The sequence below is a fragment of the Rhinolophus ferrumequinum genome, chromosome 19, assembly GCF_004115265.2.
Source record: "Rhinolophus ferrumequinum isolate MPI-CBG mRhiFer1 chromosome 19, mRhiFer1_v1.p, whole genome shotgun sequence".
Taxonomy (NCBI): domain Eukaryota; kingdom Metazoa; phylum Chordata; class Mammalia; order Chiroptera; family Rhinolophidae; genus Rhinolophus; species Rhinolophus ferrumequinum.
The window spans coordinates 10,968,162-10,987,579 of NC_046302.1; the positions used below are offsets into that span (position 1 = coordinate 10,968,162).

General features: G+C 38.3%; 1 protein-coding gene across 9 annotated transcripts in view; it reads right to left on the reverse strand.

Annotated features, from left to right (window-relative positions):
* Window positions 1-19,418, reverse strand: part of ARHGAP28 (Rho GTPase activating protein 28) — a 191,781-nt gene that overhangs the window by 136,557 nt on the left and 35,806 nt on the right. For 2 of the 9 annotated variants that reach the window (XM_033087884.1, XM_033087889.1), the window contains exon 1: window positions 2-154. The exons of the other annotated variants lie outside the window; for them this stretch is intronic. In XM_033087884.1, coding sequence (XP_032943775.1) covers window positions 2-120 — 119 coding nt within the window. In that variant the 5' untranslated portion in view covers window positions 121-154. Of the gene's footprint in view, window position 1; window positions 155-19,418 lie in introns of those variants that run through there. 9 annotated transcript variants of the gene reach the window in all.

The window sequence follows — 19,418 nt, forward strand, 5'->3', positions numbered from 1 at the left end:
CCTCTTACTAGTAGGTGAAAAGTCTTCAGGGATGAAATTCTTAAGGGAGAAGCACAAAACATGTCTGTGACCATGTGTCCTCATGGCCCAGGGGTGGGGATGCCATCCTCCGGCCCACATTCACCACCCCACAGACTGAGTGCTGCCTCCACCTCCAGGAGGACAGTGCTGGCTGCCTCCAGCCCTGCAGGGCCAGAGAAACGCAGGCAATGGGGTTTCTTATCTAAGTGGAGAACTAATTCCCACTGCACGGGAGCTATTTACAGAGGTGGTGCCTGCAGGACAAACGCGGCCTCCAACCCTTCCTGTTTGTGTTCTAGCTCAAATTTTCATCCATTTCCTAAGGAAGACTATGAAGTGTAACAAGCCTTGAGAAGGCTGAGATTTATGAAAACTATGCAAGATCAATTTTTAGAAATGGTTTTTCCCTTTCCTTCTTTTCTCCGCAAGCAGATATGAGGCTTTAAAAGTACCTGAAAAGCCAAAAGCAGAATCTGTTGTGGTTTGGTAAAAGCTTTTCTACTCCTGAAAGATTTTTAACCTGAAATGTAGAAAGAAAAATATTTGCGGATGATTAATCCAATATATATTAAATAATAATGCAGAAAGAAGAAACATGAGACTTTATGCAAGGGTTTGATTTGAAAAACCTTTGCCATTTACTAGCTTCAATTAAAGAAATTCACCCAATCTCTCTGGGCCTCACTTAAGAAATTCACCTCATCTCTTTGGGCCTCAGCTTCTTTGTCTGAATAATTGGGACTAGTAACATGTACTTTACATGTGTATTGTGAGAACTACATAAGATGACTATAAAGACCTGATACTTCGCTTTATATAAAAGTCAGACCATGTCGTCATTACATCATGGTATCCAAATTCCCAGCTGCTGTTACATAACATCAGGCATTAATAGCTAGATAAAAAGAGCAAATACATCTCCATTCTCCTTTCCAAAATTATATATATGCATTTGTTTGTTTGTGTATTGTCTGACTTCCCCATTGGCATGAGGGCTATAGGAGGGCCAGAGACCTCATTGGTAATGCTGATTTAACATATCGCCAGTGCCAAGAACAGCTCTAGCATACGTTAACATGCAATACGCAATAAGTTTTGTTAAATAAATGAATATATGAATTCATAATTTCCGATAAAATCAAGCACAATGCTGTATACATAGTAAGCCTGCAACAAATACTTACTGAATTAATGAATGCACCATAACTTTTTTCTACAGAAAAACATCCCAGGAATATTCAGCATAAGAGAACTTTAAGACAAGTTGCAGCTCTCGAAAACATTTGAGATAAATATGACTATGTCTTTTTAGATCACCCTGTTCAAATATATTATTAAGGCAGTTAATGTACAAACATCTTACAGCATGGATATTAGGTACAATATTCAATATGCATAATTCACTGAAAAAAATTAACTTAGTTTAGAATGTAACTAAAATTCTTCCTCAAGCCTGTTTCTGTTAAAAATGGAAACTCTCTTCTGGTGTCCTTTAAGTCCTAGCTTAGTGGCAGTGGGATTTGATAAGGACTCATTGATTTTTTTAAGAGTATTACCCAGACAAGGATAAAGATGTGTGGTCGCTTGTGGTTCTTATGATCCAACTACTAATGTTTAATATAATGTGCCAGGAGACAGGACAGTTTCAGGGAGCTGAAACAACAGATTTTGTTTTCAGCCTTCACATTGCTGTTGTCTGAATCCAGTTCAGGCAAGTTCAGGTCACTAAAGACTGAAATCAATTTATTGATGGCTACTCATTAATCTATTATGCATATAGAAGAAATAGATTTTAGTGGATATTTGTCCACTTCACAAAATTACCAACAGAGGAAAGATCTTGGATCTTAATAGATCATGTGAAACGTAATTCCCTCTTACTTCTAAGGATTTCTCTTGCTTTGCTTGAGAAACAGGAACTTCCACACTTCTCTTCCTTTCCTCTCTTCCCTCTGTCTTGGCTCCCACTTCATAGAAAGAATAAGAGCTCTCCTACTACAGATCTTTTCGCCAGCATTAAAAATGGGAAAAAAATATTTAAAGGTGCTCACTCTGAATGAAGTCGTTTTAGTTCCAAAATATGAGGAAGTATTTCATAATCACAAAGCTGAAAGTTCTATAGCTTTTGGCCAATGAAAAAGAATCTTTGAAGAACAGAGAGTGGTGATCAAATAGAAACAGAATTTACTGCCTTTAGCAAGTATCTATTCTCTCTGTTTTTCTGAGCTCAAAGTTTCAGACACTGTGAAGATGTTTTTTTGCCACATCCCTCCTCCTCCTCCGCCTCTCACGCAGTTTCCCCAATACTAGAGGCATTTTTAACTGAGTAATTAAAGGTTCTAAAGAAGTTTTGAAAAGAGACTTTTGACAGTTTTCAGCAGCAAGACTTTTTTATCTTACATGTAACCTCTGGCCTAACAAATACCAGTTTACATGGAGTTTGTGAGTTCAGCTATGAGATTTATCAGATGTGGCTTAAATGCCTCCTGGCACATGCACATTTGACCCTGAGAGAGGGGACGAACTGTGGACACTGTCATCCAGTAGTCAAGTTTCTTCTTCATCTCATGTAAGAATTCTTCTAAGCACACACCCAGAAGCTCTGACATCCTCTCCTGGGGATTCTGACGCACCTGCCAATATTTCCTGGATTAATAGCTTTACTTCCCTGGTTACTGACAGACTTAATCAAGATATCACTGTGTACTTGGTTAACAAATAAAAAGACAACTCCAAGTTACTGATTACAGGGTTTTTTTGTGCTATTTCTATCATTATTTCAGACCATATATCTGATTTTAATAGACGTTTATCTAATACTACAAAAAACATAAAAATCAATCTTATAAGGGAAGACAATTTACAAGCATGACTAAAAGAGCTAATATCATAGAATATATTATCCCCAAACCTGCCATTACCAGGTATGTACACTGCCTAACAGAACAATAATGAATTTCTCTTTTTTCCACCTGTTTTTTTATAGATGGACAGCTGATTTCCTGTCAGCTGACTCTAGTAACTATGATTATTTAGGAATAAAATAAGTAAAACAAAATTACAATGAAAGATTAATCTTATTGATGAGGATGTATTGGGATAGAAAGTTAATTCCAAGTGTTTAGGGCTATTTCTTTTCCAAAATGAGAAATAAAGGAGGTAATTTTTCTCCCTCCTTTTCTCCCTTTCAACTTGCTGTGGGCATGTTGTGAAGTACGGGATTCCTATTCTCAATCAATTCATGAACTGGTAAGACAGGTATAGCAATAACTAGTACAAGGGTAATGGTAGTAAAGGGGGAAGTATAGCCTAATATCAAGAGTGCAGGGCACGAAGTGAGAAGGACATAGGTTCTGGGTTTGCCACATCCACATTGTGTGATCTTGGAAAAACTTCGTAATCCCTCAGCCTTGCTTTCCTCATGGGTAAAAGGAAGAACATAGTACTAGTACCTGCCTCATTGGGACATGGTGAAAATTAAATAAATTTATGAATGCAAATACTTAATCAAGTGCCTGGCTTTTGGAAGTCCTCTATAAATAGCATTGATGCAGAAGAAAAATATTAAAAGAAATACTTAAATTGCCACAGACATTCAAAGGAGAAAAAAAATCCATAAATAAAATAAGACACACAGAATTTTCCAACCAGGTGTCATGTGGGGTGTTAGGTGGGGTCTCAGCTCCCGCTTCCCACATAAGAACGCAGGACATGGTGAGGCCAAAAAGGAACACCCACGGAGACATAGATAGAGTAGTCACACCACTATAGTCTCGCTAGCAGCTGGGTTGGAGACACAGGAAGCAGGTGCCACACGATCTGCAACCTGCCGTCTGCTTTTCTACCAACCAACCCCATTTGCTAGCTGCAATCCACCGTGCTAACTGCAATCTGTGCTTGCTAGCTCAGCCACCATCTTCTTGCTAGCCCCTATTTTACTGCTAGCGTAGCCACAGCAATTACATTAGTGCCCAATGGCTCACTGGTTACAGCTGACGACCAACTAGCCACAGCTGATGGCCATCCAATCACAGTTGATGGCCATTTACTACCTGAGCCAGCACCTTTCCACGTGAGGGTGAGAACCTGGAAACTGCACTCCTGGCTCTGTCACCACACCTGGAAACTGCTTTCTTGGAGTAGTGTGAATGTAAAGACTATCCTTGATTTATATCCCTTAAGTGTGAAAGATGATTGAGGAAAGAGTACCGGGAAAAAAGAGGGGCCACGGTCACCCCTAATCTCCCAGTTGCCATATCCCCTTCCTTTTTGGGATGCCCAACCAAGGTCCTATGTCTAATCTCAGTCTGTTCCAATCCAGAGCACAGCAAATGGCCTTGAAGTCTCTTCTCTCCCTCCCACAAAATTCCTTCTCTCTCAACACCAAAGATGGTCTCAAAGACTACCTTGGTATCAAGGAGAAAAAAACAGAACATTCATAAAAACGAAAACTTTTTCTGGCCATAGGTTCAAATTCTGGATTAGACTTACCACCATAAAGAACCTGAAAACTCAATAAAATATGTGAAAAACTGTTTAGATATTAGACTAAAGGAAGCACAAACTGTGATCCCTAAGAGAGGGGAAACATCTGTGGTGAGTTCTGCAGTTAACCAGCTTTCGGCCTGGATGCACACTCTGGACCGGCGGTTCAGTGAAAGGAAACCCAAGAACACAGGTCTCCCCAAGTTAAAAGGACACAGAACAGAGCTCATGGAAGGATCTATGCAGACAAAGAGCTCAAGAAATTGACATAGGGGCTTCCTTGAGTTTGCTGCTAAATATTAAGTCAGGCATGCACAGGATCAACTTCAGAATGATTGGCAAAAACCAAATGAAGATATATATATGTGGGGACAGAGCCCCAAAAGCAGTTTCCAGGCTCTCGGCCTCACATAGAAAGGTGCTGGCTCAGGTAGTAAATGGCCATCGACTGTGATCAAATGGCCATCAGCTGTGGCTAGTTGGCCGTCAGCTGTAACCAGTGAGCCATTGGGCACTAATATAACTGCCATGGCTAGGCTAGCAGAAAAGGGGGAGCTAGCAAGAAGATGGTGGCTGAGTCTGCAAGCAGCACAGTGAGTGTTGAGAATTGTGTTGCTCCTGGTTCCTGTGTCTCCAACCCAGCCGCCAGTGAGAGTATAGTGGTGTGACTCCCCTACCTATGGCTCCGTGGGTGTTCCTTTTTGGCCTCACCATGTCCTGCATTCTTATGTGGGAAGTGGGACCAGAGACCCCGCCTGACACCCCGCACGACAATATATAAGTTAAATAATTCCCAGATCTGCCAAAGAGCAAGTCTTTGTTGAGCACCTGGGGCTTTAGGTCACAACACCAGAAAATTCTTTAGTACAATGACACTTTAAAGTGTCACTTTAGTAGTATGGCTAAATCGGCCCTAGAGTAAAGGCAATTCTAGACCTGCCTTAGCAAACCGTTTAACAGAAAGACACTGAATTCAAAGAAACAAACAAAAAATCACAAGTCCATCACAATAGTAGTATGGCTAAATCAGCCGATAGCAAAGGCAATTCTAGACCTGCCTTAGCAAACCTTTTAACAGAAAGACACTGAACACTAAGAAACAAAAAAAATCACAAGTCTATCACAATAAAAAATTATGACACATGCAAAAAAGCAAGAAAATGAGACAGAAACAGACGCAGAAATGACATAGCTGAAAAATTAGCACAAAAAGAATTATAAGCTCAAGATACTTAAGGATTTAAAAGAAAGTTATGAGGAAGTAAATGGAAGATTAAAAAAGAATGAGACTTTATAGAGATAAAAGAATATTTGAAATGAAAAACATATTAGGATGGCATTATCAGGACATTAATTAACTGCAGAAGAAGTGACCAATAAATTCAAAGACAAAACAATATAGAAAATACCTTACATGTCCATTATATCTCATTTTAAAAAATTATATGTCAGTTATATCTCAATAATAAAAAGGAAATGCCCAAACTGAAACACACAGAGAAAAAAAGGATGAAAAAATGAACAGACTCTCAGTGACCTGTGGGACAACATCAAGTAATCTAACATATGTGTTATTGGAGTCCTGAAATGGGGACTAGGGGAGAAAAATAATATTAAAAAATAATGGCTGAAATGTGTCCAAATTTGATGAAAACGATAAGCCAGAGATCCAAGAAACTCAATGAACCCTAACAAAGATAAAACAAAGAAAACCACAGCCAGACATATCATGATGCAATTGCTGAAACACAGAGATAAAGAGAAAATACCAAAAACAGCAGAGTGGAAAAAAACAGACATATTATGTACAGAAGAGTCATGATAAGAATGACTGCAAACTTCTCATAGAAACAACACAAGCAAAAAGCAGTAGAATGACATCTTTCAAGTACTGAAAGAAAAAGGTCAACGTAGAATTCTATATCCAGTGAAAATATCCTTCAAAAACAAACTCTAAATAAATACTATCTTTGACAAACAAAAGCGCAGAGAATTCATGGCCAGCAGATCTGCCCTACAAGAAATGTTAGAGTAAGTTTGTCAAGAAGAAAGAAAATAATACCAGATGGAAACTTGGACCTGCACAAAAGAATAAAAGTGTGGGAATTTGTAAATATGTGGGCACATAGAAAAGAAAGTATTTCTTTATTTTTTTATTTCTTTAAAACAAAATTGACTGTTTGAAACAAAATAACAATGTATTGTAAAGTTTTTGGCATATGTAATAAATAAAATGTATGACAACAATACCACAAAGTACAGTAAGGAGAAAATCAAAGCATAAAGTCAAAAGGTTCTTACATTATATATAAAGTAATATATTACTTGAAGGAAGGATGTGATAACATAAAGTGGCATATTGTAAACTCTGGAATGACCACTAAAAATAATCAATAAAAAGCTATATTATACATATTATAAGACAAGAATGGAGATAAAATGGAATACTAAAAAAACAAAAACAAAAAAAACAAAACCTTAACTAACCCAAAAGAAGGCCAAGACAGAGAAAGAAAAGGGGAGAAGAACAGATGGGATAAATTGAAAACATATAGCAAGAATGTAGACTAAACCCAGCCCTATATGTTTCCTACAAGAAACACACTTTAATTGTAAAGACACAGAGTAAAAAGTAAAAGGATGCACTAAGTGTACCATGTAAACATTAATCATTAGAAAGCTTGCATGATCATATTCAGACAAAGCAGACTTCTGTGTCAGTTTGGGTCCTGGGGGAAGCAGATGTCAAGAACTAAATCAGAAGTTCAGGAGATTTATTGGAGGAAACACTAATGAAAGATAAAGGTGAGAGGGAGTATGATTGGGCAAGGAATGGGCTTCAGACATGAATGCAGATTGTGAAAGAAAGGAAAAGAAAGACTTGAGTTGGAAGAGCCTCAGACTACTACAGTGCAGGTCCAAGGGAGTCTCAGCCGGGCTAATGGGAAGTCCCCAGCAGACATTGCCCATTGGGCAGAAATGGCCCAGCTCTAGTTTCACCTTGTGCTCAGTTGTGGGCTGGCGGTATCCTGCTGAGAGCATAGCCACAGTGCGATTATATGATAGATCCTAAAAGTGTGGCAGCTGAAAGTATGGGCTAAGTATACTACTTTTTGGAAATGAGGTCTGAATAGCACAACTCTATGGCTGCCACAACTTTAGAATAAAGGATCTGAACAAAGAGAAAGAGCGATATTTCTTAATGATAAAAAACTAATTTCATAAAGAGGACCTAACAACCTTACATGTATATCCACTGAAACACAGGGCTTTACAATATTTGAAGTAAAATCTCTCAGAACTAAAAGGAGAAAGAGACAAATCCCAGTGACAGTTAGAGATGTCTACACTCCTCTCTCATTAATAAATATAACAAGTAGACAGAGAACCAGGGAAAACATAGAAACTTAAACACCAGCATCAACCAAATTAATTTAGTGGATATTTATAGAATACTCCCACCCAAAAAAGCAGAATACAAATTCTTTTTAAGTTCACAGGAAACATCACCAAGATAAATCATATGCATGGCCATAAAACACATCTTAATACATTTTAAAGGATCTCACTCATGCAAAGTATGTTCTTTGACCACAACAAAATTCATTTAGAAATCAATAAAAGAAAGATATCTAACCCCCCCAAATATTGGAAATTAACACTCTTTTATTTATTTTTTTAATATTTTCACATTGGAATTTTAATAGAGAAAATTGGGAGTATCTAACCATTAAACATGAAACACAAATTGATGCAACCTAAAATATTTACCAAGTTATAATTGAAAATGTATAGCATGTATAGTTGAGAGATGAAAAGTACCCATTCAGGCTTAGACATTTAGGAACTGGTACTTGTTGATGAAATCACATTATTTCACATAAATTCAGTTTACTCATTTTTGGTTTGGAGTGATGATCAAATGAGGTAGTACATAAATATTCATATATATTCATAAATAATATATAAAAGTTCTACATACAGCCTAGTGCTATTAAAAGTATTGATGTTGTTTCTTAATTCCCTTCAATCACATGAGGTTCTTTTTATATATTTCTGTGAAATATACATTTCTTTATTTAATTTCTTCCTCTTTCTAAAAAAAAAAAAAACCTTTGATTTATCGGGTTTTCTGTCATGTTAAATTCAAATGCAAGTGATAGAATATGTCCTTTTGTGGTGCAGTTGTTTAATTTAAATGTTGTACAGAGAATGCCCATGGGAGGTTTCCATTTTTTCTTCTTTTTCCTCCTCCTTCTCTTGTTCCTCTTCCAGTTTCTTTTATATATCCTTTCCCTTTTCTTCTTCTTTTTCTCCCTCTCCTTCTTTCCATTTTTAAAAATTAGTTTCAGGTGTACAAAGCAATGTAATAGACATTTAAACCCCTCATAAAGTGATAACCCACTTCCCAAGCTACTACCCCTCTGGCATCTTATATAGCTGTTACAGCCATCAACTATCTTCCCTATGTTGTACTGCACATCCTGTGACTATATATACCTATATATTTAGTTATAGTTGACATTCCATATTATTCTACTTCAGCTCTTCAGGTGTATAGTGAGTTGGATCAGGAATCTACACAGTCTATCATGTGATCCCCCTGATAAGTCCAGTGTCCATCTGGTACCTTCCATGATCTTTACAACATTGTTGATTATATTCCCCATACTGTATTAACTATCAATTTATATTTCTTAATGCCTTCACCTTTCACCCTGACACCAACCCCATTCCCATCTCTCACCCTGATAGATCTAATACCTGTCTGGCACCATACCTAGTTATTACAATATTGTTGACTATATTCCTTATGCTATAACCTACATCCCCATGACTACTGTGTAACAACCAATTTGTACTTCTTAATCCCTTCCCCTTTTATCCGTCTTTAATCCCCTCCCATCTTAAAGAAGTCCCTCTAAGAGTCCTTGTAATACTGTTTTGGTGGTGATGAACTCCTTCAGCTTTTTCTTGTGTGGGAAGCTCCTTATCTGTCTTTCAATTCTAAATGATAGCTTTGCTGGGTAGAGCAATCTTGGTTGTATGTCGTTGCTTTTCATCACTTGGAATATTTCCCGCCACTCCCTTCTTGCCTGCAAAGTTTCTGTTGAGAAATCAGCTGACAGTCTTATGGGGGCTCCCTGTAGGTAACTAACTGCTTTTCTTATGCTGCTTTTAAGATTCTCTCTTTGTCTTTAATCTTTGCTATTTTAATTATGATGTGTCTTGGTGTGGGCCTCTTTGGGTTTATCTTGTTTAGGACTCCCTGTGCTTCCTGGGCTTTTATGTCTATTTCCTTCACCAGGTTAGGGAAGTTTTCTGTCATTGTTGCTTCAAATAGGTTTTCAATTCCTTGCTCTCTCTCTTCTCCTTCTGGTACCCCTATAATGCAAATGTTGATATGCTTGATATTGTCCTGGAAGCCCCTTAAACTCCTCAATTTTTTGGATCCTTTTTTCTTTTTGCTGTTCTGGTTGGGTGTTTTCTCTTATCTTCTACATTGCTGGTTAGATCCTCTGATTCACCTAATCTACTGTTGATTCCCTATAATATATTCTTTGTTTCCATTATTATATCCTTTATTTCTGACTGGTCCTTTTTTATGGTTTCCATCTCCATTTTTATGATATCATTGAGCATTCTTATAACCAGTGTTTGGAACTCTGCATCCAATAGATTGCTTATCTCCGTTTCACTTAGTTCTTTTTCTGGAACTGTGTTCTGTTCTTTCATTTGGGACATGTTTCTTTGTTTCCCCATTTTGGTTGCCTCTCTATGTTTGTTTCTATGTATTAGGTAGGGCTGCTATGTCTTCCAGTCTTAGTAGAGTGGCCTTATGTAATAGGTGTGCTGTGGGATTCAGTGGCACAGTCTTTCTGGTCACTTGAGCCATGTACTCCAGGTGTATCTCTTGTGTGGGTTGTGTGTGCCCTCCTCTTGTAGTTGATCCTTGGTTGATAATTGCACATCAATGTGAGGGACTAACCCGTGGGCTCACTGATTATAAGATCTTGCCTTGACTACAGTAGAAGAGTTGTTGTGCAGGGGCTGATCCTATAGAGCAGGATCTGCCTCAGCAGGACTCTGATGCCTGCCTCATCCTTCCCTTGGGTATGTTGTACTTGGAAACAGCTAGGTGTCGCTCCAGCTTATTTTGAAGCTAGCTACTGGGGCCACCTGCCCCAGGACCACTTTGGGTGGGATCTGCTGTAGGTCTACTTCAGCCGCAGCCCATACCCCACCCAGGGCCACCTAGCGCCACCCAGCAGGAGCCAGAAAGAAATCTTCAGATGTCTGCCACCCATGCTGTGCTTGGTAGCACCTTGAGAGGCCAAGCTGCGAACCTAGGCTGGCTGCCACTTGTGCCGGCTTAGGGCTGCTCAGTCAGAGGCACAGGACACGCTGCTTGTCTGGGTTCCACAAGCCTTTGAGAGACCCTAGGAAATCACAGCTTGAGCCAAGGCAAGTGGTCTGCATGAAAAAGTCACTGAAAGTAGCCTGGGTATGCCTGAAAGTTGGGGGCCAGGTCTCAAATCTCAAGGGCAGGGCAAACAAATGGTGGAGACTCAGAAATGGTAGCTGCCTGTGTTTGCACACCAAGAAGAGGTAGAGCTCAACAAAGAAACAATGGCCTCTGCCAGCTCCTCCGTCCAGGAAGAAGCCACCTCTGCAGCCCAGGTGTCAAGCCAGACAACTCAATTCCCCACCATTTGTCCCTGCTGCCTTTCTAGCTGGTGCCCCAGTGCTGGAGCTCTGAGTGAGTGATTCCACTGGTGATAAATCTGCATGCAGTCCTTTTAAGAGAGGCGCCTGTGAGTGCAGCCACACTCAGTCTCAATCACAATCTCTGCTGTTTTTCACAACCAGAAATTATGGGGACTTCTCTCCCAGGCACTAGAACTCTGGGCTGGGGTGGGGCTTGTATCTCTCGCTCCTTAGGGGGTGGGGGGGACCCCCACAGCTGAAATAGCCATACCGAACTTTAATGGTCTGTCATGCAGGGACTAACGTGGGGTCTCAGCTCCCGCTCCCCACATAAGAATGCAGGATATGGTGAAGCCAAAAAGGAACACCCATGGAGCCATAGATAGGGGAGTCATACCACTATATTCTCGCTGGCAGCTGGGTTAGAGACCCAGGAAGCAGGAGCCACATGATCCGCAACCCGCCATCCACTTTTTCTGCCTGCCAACCAGCCAACCAACCAACGCAGCCACAGCAGTTACATCAGCAGCCAATTAGCCAACCTGCTACAGCCAACGGCCAACCACCACCCAAGCCAGCACCCCACCACGCAAGGCGGAGAGCCTGGATACTGCTCTCTGGGATTCTGTCCCCAACATGGTCACACGCGGGTGTGGGACCAGCCCGTGCCGGGTTTCTGACCTTCCTACCAGTCTGGAGGTGGCTCCTTCTGCATGTCCTTGGTTGAAAGGTTTCAGTTCATCTTGATTTTAGGCGATTCTCAATAATGGTTGTTTTGCAGCTTAGCTGTAATTTTGATGTGGTTGTGAGAGAAGGTAAACATTGCATTTACCTACTGCACCATCTTGGTTGTCTCCATTTTTTGTTGTTGTTTGTTTAATTTTCCCTGCTTTCATTCACTATGATTCATATTTGACTGTTCTGGATTTTGATCACAAGGCATAACTGGTTATTTCTATATAACATGATTTGAAGTATTAGGAGATTTTGAAGTATCTCCCCATCTTGAAAACGTTTTTTCTCACAGCTTCCATGGCATCATCCTTTCCTGAATTTCCATCTACATCAGTGGCTGCTCCTTCAAAGATTTCTTTGCTTGTTTACTCTCATTCTTCCTACCTCTCTTCAACCTTGGTCCTACTGAGTCACTCAAGACTCTAACACACTGTTGAATAAGCCAGAGATCAAAGAAGAAATCCTAAGAGAAATTAGAAAATATTTTTAACTGAATAATAATAAAATGACAACACATGAATATATGTAGGATGCTGATAAAGCAATCCTTAAGAGATAATTTTATAGCATTAAATGCTTATATTAAAACAGAAGAGATATCAATAATTAATGTCTAAGCTTTCATCTTAGGAAGCTAGTAAAAGAACAAATTAAGCCCAGAATAAATCAAATAAATAATTAAGAATAAAAATCAACAAAAGAAAGAGTAAGCAGGTGAAAAATAAATACGTTTTTTAAAACCTGGGTTTTGAAAAAGATGAATAAAACTCTTAAATTTGTAACTGTCTGATCAAAAAGAGAAGACAAAAATTACAAGATAGGAAATGGACAATAATGGAATATTATAAACAACTGTGTGCCAAGAAATTCAGCGAATGCTCATATGAAATGGATAAATTTCTTGAAAGATATAAACCACTAAAACTGACAGCAAAATAAACAAATCTTCACATATTTACTAAATAAACTGAATTCATAATTTAAAATCTAGCCACAAAGAAAATTTCAGCCCTAGATGGCCTCCCTAATATGCTATCAAACATTTAAGAATGAAAAAATATCAAACCTACACAGAAAATGAAGGTAGAGGAACTCCTTCCAATTCATTGTAAGAAATCAAAATCACTGATATGAAAACCCTGAAAAGAACAAAAACGTAGAGACCAATATTTTTCATGAACATGAACACAGAAAACCTCAACAAAACATTAATAAATAAAATCCAGTACTAGCTGATGACATCTTCTGTCTGACTACTAAAGTCTATGGCAATAATTACTGCTGAGTCATATTTTTTCTTATGTCACTATAAGTCCTCCATTGGAGATCAAGGCTTAATTTGCATTGGTCATTTGATTTACATTCAATAGTACAGGCCTTCCTGGTTAAGCACATTGTTACACTATCAAAGGCGATGTAATAAAATGACTGGTACACAGCAACTGCCTTTAATTTCTAATGTTACCAGTTTTTTTCAGCACCTAGGTAGGAGCACAACATTTTGTCAGTCAAATAATTGCTTGCAGCCTTGAATTGATTAGGCACAGAGATTCTATTAAAGTGAATTCTTTAATTAGACCTGTTAATACAGAAAAACTGATGAGACAGGATGCAGAATGACCTTACAAGAAGTTACGGTTGATTTGAATCCCAAGGCAGGCTTAGAAACAGAATCTAAGGATCTTAGCTTGTTTGCTGGGATAGCATATAGTTCATAACCAATTATAGAGCAGATTGCAGCCACAGAAGGTGGAGCCTTTAAGCTCCTGAAGATAGGCTTGTATTGCAATAATGTCAAGGCCAGCTTAGGCCTCGGCTGAGGCCTTCCTTGATTATATCAAGGAGACAAGATATCTTCCTCGGAACTCTCACAGCACTTTAGGACTCTCTTAAGACACACAGTTTATTGCTTTGAGCTATTCTTGTGGTGATTAGGAACACTATGATGACAAAGATTACCACTTTGTTATCATATTTGTGTATGAGGTCTGTCAATTAAGTTCGGGAACTCATCCTATAAAAAGTGCTACATATCTTGTTGCTGAATATCACAATAGTCACCTTTGAAGTCCTCCCTTTGGGAAGCTATGCACTGATGCCAGCGCCTAGTCCACCCTTCAAAGCAATTTTGGAACTCTTTTTCTGGAGTGGCCATCAGAGCTGTCTTCGTATTACCCTTGATGTCCTGAATGTCATCAAAATGTCTTCCTTTGAATATTTCCTTTATCTTCAGGTAAAGAAAGAAGTCATTGGGGGCCAGATCAGGTGAGTAGGGAGGGTGTTCCAATACAGTTATTTGTTTACTAGCTAAAAACTCCTTCATAGCCAGTGCCTTGTAAACTGGTGCATCGTGGTGATGCCATGAATTGTTGGCGAAAAGTTCAGGTCGTTTTTGTCTAACTTTTTCACGTAGCCGTTCAGCACTTCCAAATAGTAAACTTGGTTAACTGTTTGTCCAGTTGGTACAAATTCATACTGAATAATCCCTCTGATACCAAAAACGTTTAGCAACATTGTTCTAACTCTTGATTTGGACTGACGGAACATTTTTGGACGTGGAGAATTGGTTGACTTCGATTGTGCTCTTTGATGCTTAGTTTCAGGGTTGAATTGGTACACCCACGTTTCATCACTAGTGATAACACAGCCCAAAACATCGCTTTACCTGTCTTAAAGGTCTTGGCAAACTTCGACTCTCCTTTGCTTTTGTTCATCGGTGAGCTCCTTTGAGACCACTTTTGCACACACCTTTCTCATGCCAAGATTTTCAATAAAGATTTTCCTAACTGTTTCTCTATCAATGTTGACTTGGTCTGCTATGCTTTTCACAGTCAGCCGATTATTTTGACACACAATTCAACTAATTTTTGCAATGCTTTCATCAGTTCTCGTTACTGGCTGCCCTGACCTCTCTTCATCATTGACGTGTTCTCTCCCCTCAGAAAAACATTTAATCCATTTGTACATTGCCGTTTTCTTCATGGCATTATCCCCATAAACTTGGATGAACATGTCCCTAATTTCACTTCCACTCTTGCTAAGTTTAACAAGAAATTTAATGTGTATTTGTTGCTCTAATTCAAGCTCAGATATTCTCGCGATGGCATACAAAAACACGCAATAACAATAATGAACGCTACTCAGCAAGACACCGGCGCCACACAACGACAGGAACACAGCAGTGAGACACTGCTGTACCAAGATTATGAAACCTTACCAAGCTGTTTGTACAGTGCGGCCATGTAAGTGCACAGTGGTAAGTTCACAAACTTAAATGTCATACCTCGTATAAAGTCTTGTCATTATTTTCAATTTTACCTTTAGAAAAGTTGTACACATTGCTATTGAAGTGAGTCAGATTCACTTTGTGACTAATGATAATCAGTATGAGCTTTACTTGTTTTCCTTATCAGTAGATAAGGCAATGGGTGATTATTTAGTAGATTATATAGTAAACTCTTCTTTGTATATATTCTGGAGATCTACCTGAATACCCAAATTGACCAATATAAAAATGTTTTTCCAGGCTGATAATTGTCTTACAACTTATACCTCTTATCCTCATATCATAAATTAATTGCTTTTTCAAGTTTCACTCACTTTTTCTTTTTTGCTTAATGAAAAAGCTATTAAAATTATTAAGCCTCACTTTGTTCAATTAAAAAACATTTCATAGTGGGCTTGTTTATATCATGTATATAAAATGAACACAGAATTTGACTCTCTAGTTCTGTTTTTTTTTTTTTTTTTTAAGGAGAGCGCAGCTCACAGTGGCCCATGCGGGGATCCAACCAGCAACCTTGGTGCTACCAGCACCACACTCACCAACTGAGCTAACCAGCCACCCCCCGACTCTCTAGTTCTTTATGTAAAATATTTTCTGTCTAAGAACAACTTTTACTTCTTCTTTACCTTTATCCTCTGCTCTCTCAGGCATAAAGGTTTCTACATACTCAAAACGCAGAGAAAAATATAAAGCCATGTTGACATTCACATCCTGCCCCAAAATTAGTCACCCTTAGCTAAGTCACTCCCCATTATCCATTCCTCAGCATACACACCGCACAGTGTACATGGCGGAGTCTCTGCAAAATGAAAACATACTTCATTTCATAGAACACTCAACAAACAATAAAGCCAAAATAGGTTATATCCATAAAGGCCAATTTAGCTTTCTACACAATGGGTATTTTAAAAATAAAAATGGTAAAAGAGACTAATGTTACTGATTCTGTTGAATTTCAAGGTAAAACCAATCACCATTCCAACTATTTTTAGACATCAGCAGAATGTCTTATCTCAACATCAGGTTACTATACTTGCCTTGTCCTGTGAGGCTAAGACCATACCGGCAAATGCAAAACAGCACGTCTTTTATTTATAAAGTGACTTTCTTAAGAAATACCAAACTACTTGATTTCCATATATTCTTGCTCTCCCTATTTCTATTAAATGGCATTCATAGCTGCATAACTGACAACAAAGGTATTTTTTCAGTAAGCTTTACATGGTGGGGGTAGAGATGGCAGGAGAGCAGAGAGAGGCTGAGGAGGAAGAAACTAGAAGGAGAGCATAGTAGACTCTCTGCCAGCCTACGGCAGGCTTCTTTCTGTTTTAGGCTAGTGCTAACACATAACAAACATTTCATTCAACAAAAGGTTTTGAGAACCTACCAGGTACCAGGCCCTATGTTGGAGACAAGAGGTACAATGAGGAGCAAAGACAGACATATTCTCAAAAAGCCCTTATCAAGATTTCTGTCTGAAGCGGAGACAAATCATGTAACTACAATTACAAAATGGAGATAAATGCCCTGAGTGAAGGTTTCCCTGAGGAAAAGCTGCTTGAGCTGGGATTGGACAGATAAGTAGGATTCAGTTAGGTGCAGAGGGTGGTGAGATCAGCGGCCAGAAGAATGTTACAGGCAGGACAATGAGGACAAGAAGGTGTGGGGGGCATTTGAGCAGCTTGAGAAAAGGGCAGAAGCACAGACAGCACTAGAGAGGTGGATGTGACCTTGCAGGTACATGAAGGACTTCAGTCCTCATCCTTAAACAATGGAAAGCCATTAAAGATCATTTTAATCAGAATTGTATTACTGCCTTCTCAAATTTTAATATACTAAGAGGAAACATGGAAATCTTAACAAAAATAATTCCCACAGACTCTTCCAATATGGATATATGTATAACACAATCCCTTTTAATGTGCAGTAAAAATAACTTGACTCAATGCGAAGAGAAAACTTAGTCTCAATTTTCATTCATCAAATATATATTGAATACTTCACTATATGCCAGACACGATTCTTGGCATTTGATATTCATCGGAGAACAACACGAAGAACTTTACCCTCATGAAGTTTAATTCTAGTGACAGAGATAATAAAGACAATAAATTATAAGTAAATTATGTAGTATTTAAGAAGATAATAAGTGTCATGAAAATGAGAAAAGATGAGTAGGGTTAAAGTGGATCAGATGGATGAAGTGAGCAAGAGAGGAGGTACCTAGTTACCATATTAAACAAAGTTTTTAAGGACTGTTAGAAGATGAAATTTGTATAATTTTGGTTATTTATCAAACTTTGACAGTTTCTGCTGAAGTAAAAGAACTATTCTAGTGTCATTTCTAGATACACTTCAAGTTCAATATCTGAGACAAAGAGATGAAGGGAAATATTCGCCATTGCTCAAAACTTACTGCTTCTGTATTTTCTGTCTTCGTGTAATGGCCCTTCTTTTAACAACAAAATTTTGAATACTGACTGATGATTTTATTGTACGTTCCATATAGCAGTAATTTTTTAATGGACAAAAGAAAAACAGCCTTACTAGTGTTAAAACTAGCTTCTTTTGGCTGGAAAATGTTGACAGATTTTCATTTTCAAAAGTTTTTATGCCCGTAATGGTTAAAAACCCAAAAGATACTATGTAGTAACAGATACAGCAGGAGGAAGAAATGAAGGGTAAACATGTTATTGAAGTTACAGTACTTGCATAATTAGGGAAAATTATTATTAGTTACTACCCTTAATTACAAGAAAGTTTTAAAACATGTCAAGATCTCAACCCATCTCTTTCCTGGAATAAAAACGTCTGGAAATGAAACTATAGCTTCCTTGACAACATAAATGGTCTCAAAATGATTATTGGGAACAAAAGAAGCAAAATGATTGTCAGGAGGAAACATGCTCTGAATCCAAGATTGCAAATAGTTCTTGTTACAAGAAGCTGTGAAAAGCCAGCTTTGACTATTAGTGATTATGTGCCAATGATTATTAACTCAACTGCATAGCGAGGGCAGTAAGTCACAGGTTGACTCTTGCTTTCATGCTGTACTTCTCCTAAAGCTTGATTTTATTGCCCATTTTCAACAGCTCTTGGGCCTTCGTTATAAACAACAGTCTTTGGTAATTCTTCTACAGAAGGCAAACTAAATGAAGCCTTTATTATTTAATCATATACTCGACAATGAAGAACAAATAATAAAATCAAGTGTGATTCTCCATTGATAAGTTAACAAGCTATTTGCTTTACATAGTAGGTTATGTCTTTTATTTTGATCATTAATCAGCAATAAATAAAATGATTTTTACTTTTCTCAAGTATTTCTTACATTAGGAAGCCAAACCACAGTCTAGACTTTAATAAGGAGACATGAATAATCAAGATGCTATGAAGGCTTACAATAATGATAATAATAAACACTTTAGGTTGGTGCAAAAGTAATTGCGATTTAAAAGGTTAAAAATAATTGCAAAAACCGCAATTCCTTTTGCATCAACATAACACATGCTGCTAGTGTTCTATGTGCTTTAGTTTACATATACTAATTAATGTTACATATACTAACCACTCTATGAGATTGCACCATTACTACCATCATTTTATAGATAAAGAAATGGAGGCCCAGAGGTTAAGTAATTTGCCCAGGACTGCACAGCCAGCTTCTGATACTGTGCAAACTAAAGAATAATTCCCCAGTGAGCCAGTTACTACCTCTACTTTCAGTGCAAGAATTTACATTTTCACAAGTCTTCTTCAGGAAATGACTTTTTTTCCCTTTTTTTTTTTTTTTTTTTGGTCTCTGTAGGTATAATAAGCTGAATCAGGAAAAATACAGTATGAGGAAATGATAATGCGGTTCTTCTGTGAGCTTTTCAGCAAGCAGGTCAACTTTCCAGGATGAAAACCCTTTTCAACAACACAGTAGCACACTCCCCAGGCTACAAGTGCATTTGCAAACAGCAGAGTAACAGCGTGTGAGAAGGTGTTATACTGAAAGGTGAGTAGAGCTGTGCAGGGCCGAAATGCCTGGCCTCCACTGACCCACAGGAAACAGAAATCAATTCAGCTCTAAACACAGAACTTAACTAACCCCACACGTTGGAATGAGAAAAGGATGATACATCTATATACAGAACATTGTCCTATAAACGTCTTCTGTAAGACAAAAAAAATACTTGCT